The 7,830-nt window shown below is 41.3% G+C and overlaps 1 protein-coding gene across 1 annotated transcript in view; it reads right to left on the bottom strand.

Annotated features, from left to right (window-relative positions):
- Positions 1 to 2,165: 2,165 nt before the first annotated feature.
- The window catches only part of LOC124232962 (ubiquitin carboxyl-terminal hydrolase 46-like), a 64,753-nt gene continuing 59,088 nt past the window's right edge, over positions 2,166 to 7,830 (bottom strand). Inside the window, exon 9 of the mRNA XM_046649929.1 lies at positions 2,166 to 7,770. Coding sequence (XP_046505885.1) covers positions 7,669 to 7,770 — 102 coding nt within the window. The 3' untranslated portion in view covers positions 2,166 to 7,668. The remainder of the gene's footprint in view (positions 7,771 to 7,830) is intronic.

Below are 7,830 nucleotides of genomic sequence, written 5' to 3'. Positions count from 1 at the left end.
GGAGGGGGGTTTAAGGAACAGGGTTTCCTTCTGGATGGGGTGCTGTCAGTAAGTGGGGATACTTCTTTAACTGTGTACCTTAATTAATCTCATCTAGGACAGATGAGAGCAAAGCTAACACTGTCACTGGTCAAGCAGCAGCAGTGAGATTTGGTGGGAGAGAGGGATGTTTGGTGTTTTGCGGTTTGCAACGACCTTGTTCTTGTCTGTGCTTAGATAAAATTATGAAGTTGTCTTGTTTATTGTCTCACTTGAACATGGTCACAGCATGACCTCGTCTGAGGTTGGTGTTCTGTGAGACGGTTTATGTCCAACCCAAAAATACCATGGCCCAGCTGTGAGCGCCAGGACAGCTGTCCTAGCTGTCTCAGGCTAGTTCCTGGCTGTGAGGGACCACTTTTCTTTTTCTCATCTCTCTTAGTCTTGTCTCTTATGCCTAGAAGACGTTGTGGGGATTAGATAAAACAAAACAGCATAACATAGTACCCCAGAACTTCTTAATTATTTAAGTAACTAGCTAGTCTGTGCTTTCCATTGTTTTGGCAATTGTGTCTTTATCTCCCTTGAGGACCTGTGCAGAAGGGCCCCTTTGCCAAATACCACTCAGCATCCTAACCTCAACATTATGTCCACCATCCGATTCAGGTGACAGACCTCTAAGATCCTAGAACCACAGTCACAGTCGGGACTTGAACTCAGATCTTAGGCCTCCTGGTCCTTTGCTTTCCCCCCGTGCTATGATGATGACACCAGCTAGACTGGCCTGCACTAGAACCTGGACTTGAGCCCAAGTCCAGCAGGGCTTTTTCACACTACTATTGAGTCTAAAATTCTCCTATCAGAGATCAAGGCCAGGGCAACAACAGAAAGGGCATCGAATCTGTAGGTTGTACATCAATCAGCGAAAGGCTGGGGGGATTGTGGGGTTCACTGGGGTCCCATCTAACCCTGCAGGGCACATGCACGGATGGGGCAGATGCTGCAACAAGACCCAAGGCTGGAGGCTAAGCAGTGATGTCAGAAGGGTCTTAACTTCTTCCCGCTCCAAGTTATACCCCTTATCCTTCTACATTCTGTAAAAATTCCCATCTGAGGGCAGATTCTGCAGTGAGCTTGTTCTTCATAAACCTTCACAGGCTCAGACGACATAGTTTAAAACACCAGGTCAATCAATGAACATCTAGCAACAGGGCTCCTCTCCATTCTACAGCCTTCACCTCTACTTCTGCTGAAGCCTCAAACACCCAAGTTGGCAACTACAACACACCTAGGCAATTTATACTTAGGTTTTGTTCTCTGGGCTTTGGGGTGCAGAGATAGGAAAATATGCAGAAGCAACTTCTTTTCAAAGAGGTTTCAAACACTCATTCTGGGAGTGGGAATGTGGGGGAGGCCAATAGAATGAGTCTCTTCTTCACACAGGTTTCATAATCCATTAAAAAATATTTTCTGGGGCCAGCTCAGTGGCGTAGTGGTTAAGCTTGTGCACTCTGCTTTGGCAGCCTGGAGTTTGCTGGTTCAGATCCTGGGCGCAGACCTACGCACCACTCATGAAGCCATGCTGTGGTGGCCTCCCACATAGAACTAGAATGACTCACAACTAGGACTTACAACTGTGCCCCGGGCTTGGGGGAGGAAAAAGAAGGGGGAGGATTGGCACAGATGTTAGCTCAGTGCCAATCTTCCTCATCAAAAAAAAAAAAATCTATCCTACAGCATGGGAAACAGGCAATTCTCAACCTGGAGAAAAGCTCTTGAGTAAAGAGACTCAGCTGCTGCGCGAGGTATGAGGGCTCACTCTTAAAATTTTTCTGGTGTTTATTTTCAGTTGTCTCAGCACAGAATGTTCTCTCAGGCAAGGTCAACTAGGAGAGACTCCAAAATACAAATACAGTTGAGTGGGACCACAGGAGGAGGACTTAAATATATAGAAATGGTGGCTCCAACTACCAAATTATTTTGTTTCCAGCCAAGTCAACTCGAAGTCTCAGTTTTCTTCTGAAAACCCCCTATGACTAAGAGGAGGTAAGAACAAAGTAGCATTTCAACCCACAGCTCAAGTGTCCAACCTTCCCAAGAGGAGTTTCTGTGGAATCCCACACACCTAAGACCACCCGTATAAAAACGCATCCACGTAACTTACAACAGGAAGATGACGCCTCCAAGATTGTTAATAAATACTTTATTATGAATCATCATGTGGGAAACGAGCACAAAATTAGGAATCGTTTTTACAAAATCTAATGTTGTTTCTGACTCTGGTGTCTCATAACCAAAACGAAGTAATTATTCATTTGTTTGTAAGCTACTAACGTGCTTTGTTCAAAGCACTATTAAAACATAAGGGAACACAAAAAAGGGAACACAGGTTGCTAAGCCAATAAAATTATCAGTCACATAGCTTAAGAGCTCTCATGCCCTGATTGATTTTGGTAAGTTTGGATAGTCTCTGATTATTGGATAATAATGTAAAGAGATTGTTTAGATATTTGATTCATAAAATCCACAGTTAAGACTTTCAATATTCTGGCTCTTTTGACATGAGAATTAAGAGGCAAATGCTCGAGTCCATTGCTGCAACGTAATGGATTTACACTTCATTTAAAAAATTTCTGTCCTCCCTACAAGGAGCTAAAAGGCAGGCTACGGCAACACGGAAGAGCGGGCGGGCAGGAAAGAGGGCTTCAAGAAGTGGATCCAAGACAAAAAGGAAGAGGCCTGCTTTATCTCACAGTGCCCACTGGAAGCAGAGCCATCTGCTCGGTAAGACCCAGGCCGAACATCAAACTCTGTGATGGTGATGAATTCCCTCCACACACGTTCTTCCCACAATCCAACAAATTTCTTTTCCACAGACTATTCTTCTGAGGCAAGAAACTAGCAGAGGGACCCTCTCTGCTTCACCTGTTTATCCCTAACCACTACCACAATCCCTAGCATATAACAGGTGCCAAATCTCTCCACCTGCGGCATCTCTAGGACAAGTCTCAGTGGTCTGTCTTTAGCACCATCCCCACAATCAAAATCCTCCCTCAGGAAAAAAAAAAATGACTTAGCAAATATTTTTATCTTCCTATAAATACGAGGTAATGGAAATGGAAGGCTTCCTTCTCTGTTGAAGGTGTTAAGTATCAATGAACAGAGAGGGACGGACATTTGGAGAAATGGAGAACATTTCTCATTCCAGAAATTGTGTGCTGCTGGTGGTGACAGACCTCTCCTATAAACTCCACTTGACAGATGGACAAAATGAGGCCTAGAAAAGAAACCGTTTCCTGAGGTCTTCCCCTCCTACAGCCTTCAGGGGGGATATAAGCGACTTTCCCAAGGAGCCTCTGTTCCAGCTAAGTCAGGGTCAACAGAAGTGCCCCCAGAGAAGATGGAGGGAAACGGGGAGACCTAAAGGCACACTGCCTGACTCTTGGGCTGTGGGATTTTATTCCCATAATTGGGCCCAGACAAAAGTATTCAGATGACAATCTTGTGCCCACACACGGACCCCCCCGAAGTGACTGGGTGGGGAAAAAAAAACCCTTAGGCATGTTAACAGCAAGTTGAGTGTCAGCCCTGGGAGGCCACACTCTGAGACCACAGGACATGCACCTGCACCTGGCCCCCTGTTGGGAGTCCTCACAGCTCAGAAACCACCCAGCAGCCTGGGGATGGCTGTCCGTACCCCAGGGCCAGGACCGTACTCCTACTCCTACTTAGAAACCAGACGCCGACGGGATCGCAGCACTGGAAGCCACTTCCTCATTTTGGAAATGGATCTTCTATTTCATAACTGGTAGAAGAGATTTTATATGCCAAGGCCCAGCTAAGCAACTCATTGTGATGCCTAAGTTACCCACCCCTAATTTTTTTTTTCACTGATACTCTCAATTTGCTATTCCCCAGATACAGGTTTCTGGATTAATCCTGTTGATCTTTTTCACTCAAAAAGTGGCAAGTTACCTCCAGAACACTGACTTTGTCAACCTTGACAGTAGTACTGTCTTTGCATGTTAACAATGACCAGAATGTTCCTTACATTCCACCGCTTCAAAACTAAGTATGGAACGATTACCTGGACATGAGACTTGCCAATGACTCCCATTTTATAAAAAGGATTTTAAGTCCATGTGTGTAACATTACTCGGATATAATTCCCTAGGAAGAGAATTCCTATTTTATTTATTTACTTTTTTGCAAACAATTTTAGAGGCAGGGTGTTAAACTGATTGAAATTTCACAAGATTGACATTATTGCTTAAAGTGCTTGAATTGGTTACATTAAAAAAATTAAGGTACAAATTATTTCAAATAAAAACTAAATTTTCTTTTTAGCAACACAGTCAAATGAATGCCACACAAATACAGTAACTATTTTGCTTATACAAAAATGGAAGCCAAAAATAAATTAATGTAATACTGGAAAACAGAAATTTAATAGGCAGAAAAGTAGGAAATAATTTTCCCCGACCCATGCCATTTACATGAGTTAATCACAATAGTGCTGATAAATGCCTTGACCATATAATAGCAAACGAGGGCAAAACATTTAGTGCACAACATTTCAATACATATGAATATACAAAGTTGATCAGAATGCAATGTTTAAAGATAAAACCCATCTGTAATAAAGCTACACTCCAATATCTAAAATAAGCCCTAAGCTCCAGTTAGAACACAGTTCATTGTTAGGCATGCCCATGAAATTAAGGGTACCCATGAAAATAAACACATAGGGACCATTTCTGTCATTTTTTTCCCCCATTTCATCTGAAATCCAAAATATATGAAGCCATAAAACCAAACATGACTGGCTTCCTATTCAAGCCAACACCTTTTCGTTTGTTCCTTGGCTCTCTTCAAACCAGTCCACTTTGTGGTGCCTCAGAAAGGAAAAGGCATCAACACAACAGGACTGATATCAGCATTTTACCGAAATTTACTTTTAAACAAATGACTTTTTAGCATACTGTACCATAATCAAGATGCTAAACTAGTAAGCAACCAATAAAGCAAACATTTCTTCTCTTTTTTAAGTGTAAAACACTTAACTTATTTTAAAACACCCAGCAGTTAAAAGAAATACAGCAGGCCTACTCACTCCTGCCAGAAAACGACACGCAAAAACCCTGGCCGTTTGAGGGAATATTGCTGCGCTCTTGTGCTATCACTGACCTCAGAAGGGTCTCACACATCCCAGCCATTCTCTGCTTTACACGATGAAGGAGGGATGAAAAATTAAAAAGTGTTTGCTACTGTCTTTACATAAAGTGAAATGATTGGGGGGGGGAATGTAGCTGCCTAGTGTTTGTTTCATTTATTGAAGAGGAAGAGGGAAGAAACGACCAGATAACTCTGAAGTTTAAAAAACTGATGGAGGGTTGGTGGGTGAGTATGTTTTGGTCTTTTCCCCATCTTTTTTTCCTGCATGACACTTTAATGTCTTTGCATTATCTTTCATACTTATTTTTTTATTCCAAAAATCTATCCATGAATACTGAATTTTAACTGACCCTTTCTATTAAAAAGAATTATTTCAGTTAAGTTAGTGGGAAAAACTCTTTCTTTGTGCATCCAAAGGAAAAAGAAAATGTCCTGAATTTATGATTTAGCATTTAGATATTAATTCTACAGGCTTCCAATTGAAACTTTTTTTCCTAATAAATTAGCTTCAAGAGTCAGTTCAAAGATAATTTTAATAGTTTTTTTTAATTTCCAAATATATTAGAGATCAACCATCATTTTTTTAAACTTTGCAACCTGCAGTTAAATATATGGGTTATATATAGTACAAACAGTTCCCTATATCAATCACCCTCAGTTGGAAAGTGTCTCTCCTTAAACAGAATAAAAACTCACTTTCCAGGTAAGTGATTACTGCATATGTTTCATGGAGGAAAAAAAGACAAAGTATTTATAAATATGAATTCGCCTCTAAACAAGGCAAGGTATATTTTCGTCACTTGTATAAAACAATAACGTGAAGATCACCCTGTTTTTGTCTTCTCCAGTGAAAAGTAAAACATTTCACTTCAAGCATGAACGAATGAGCGTTGGCATGCTTATTTAAGTTCTGAGCAATAAACAGTTCAAGATATTTCAAAGATAAGAAATCCAGTTTTCATCTAGATAAAGTGCTATGCTCTTAATTGTTGCAAAATGGCCACTAACGTTTTCAATTTCAGTTTTAGTTCACATTATGCCAAATGTTTGCATGTTCATTCGCTGATTTACTAGGTAACAAAATAACATGTTCACAGTATATTATAGTGTATGGAAATCAACTGACCTCCCAAAGGAAGCCAAGAGCTAGACTCATAGTATTTGTAGGAAACCAAAAACCAGCTCAATGGCAAAACACCAAATTGACCCTTTTAATAAAAGGTACCAATATTCAATGATCTAATAAATACATATATAACAAAAGTGAAAAAAGTAAAAGTAACTATGGTGAGATGAGGTTCTTCCAAAAAACTCCGTCTTGTCAAGCATCCTAGGAGTCTGAGCCAAAGAAACGCCGCCATTTTGTTCATTCCTCCACCTGCCCACTGACACTTCCTTTGACCCACCTTCACACCCAGCTAACTCCAGTATTCCTTCCAGGAAAGGTTCCATATTCGTCCTGGGACTTGCCAGTGCCTCAGTAAACAGGCTGAAATGTTAAAAAGTGAACAGTTGTACAACGTGGCTGATGGTAGTAAAGGTACAGTGCCTTTGTTCTTCCTGAAAAACAATGCTGCTGGTACTGACTGGCTAAGGAGAGCTGTGCTGCAGGCGTCACCGTGGTGTTTCAGTCCTGGGACCACAGACTGCGAAACACCAGCAGGATTGCAAAGATACCCTGGAAAGCTTAGCAGTGCCAGATAAAGGATAGATACAACTCACACAACCTGACAGAAAAAAAGTATCACTAAAAACAAACAGCATAGAGTTATTTTCCTGAAACTTGGTTTTGGTAGAAAGGTAAGAAAGGTAACTTCACTGTCCACAAAAGCCTCCTCCTCTTGGCTTTGCCTGCCCTGAGCTCCACACCTTCTGAGCCCCTGGAATTCTAACAGCGACGCGAGCACAGCCCCCAGGCAGATGCTGGCCACTATGAACAGCTTTTCTTCACCCTGTTCCACTGGGAGGATGATTTTAGCATCAAGGTTGCTCACGTTTAAACATTTTCACTTGCACAAACTTAAAGCTATAATTGCAGCCCTAAATGGGGAACATCTATCCAATTTTTCTGTCCTTCGGTCAGAAGAGAGGCAGAGAAGCTAAAAGTGGGTCGCAACGTTTCCAGGGGCAACTTAAAGGAATGCATTGAAAGGAGACCCCGGGAGCCATTTAGGAAGTTTAGCAAAGACCCCAAATAGACTGTAGACATTCGGAGGAAATGTCATTCTAATTCAGCCAGTGGCACAGCATTTACCCAATCCTAAAATTAGCAACTGTTATTAATATAAATCTTACTACAATCTGATTGCAGTTAACTCTACTCAGACTAAAATAAGACCACAAGTAGTGCTGTATGTAAAAAAACAAGGGGAGAGTGTCTAACACAGCCAGACCACTGAGACTCAGGGTAATACCACTGGCGGGCTGCTGGGGAAGAAGAAAGTCTGCAGAGAAACCAGAGAATAGTGCTTTGAATATTTTCCCCCACTTGAGTTAGTCCCACGGTTCTTTAAGTTATTCTCTTGACTGATAGAATAAAATATATCCAGATTCTGAATTTTTTGATATATCTGATGTCAGGCCATAGAATTCTTCAATAGCTTGGGCATCTATTTTCTGCAATAAAAGAGAAATAAAACAATACAATTGTTCAACATGATTACTGGGAGAAGGAAA

This window comes from Equus quagga, unplaced genomic scaffold (genome assembly GCF_021613505.1).
Source record: "Equus quagga isolate Etosha38 unplaced genomic scaffold, UCLA_HA_Equagga_1.0 146_RagTag, whole genome shotgun sequence".
NCBI lineage: Eukaryota > Metazoa > Chordata > Mammalia > Perissodactyla > Equidae > Equus > Equus quagga.
This window is presented reverse-complemented; position numbering and strand designations above follow the sequence as displayed.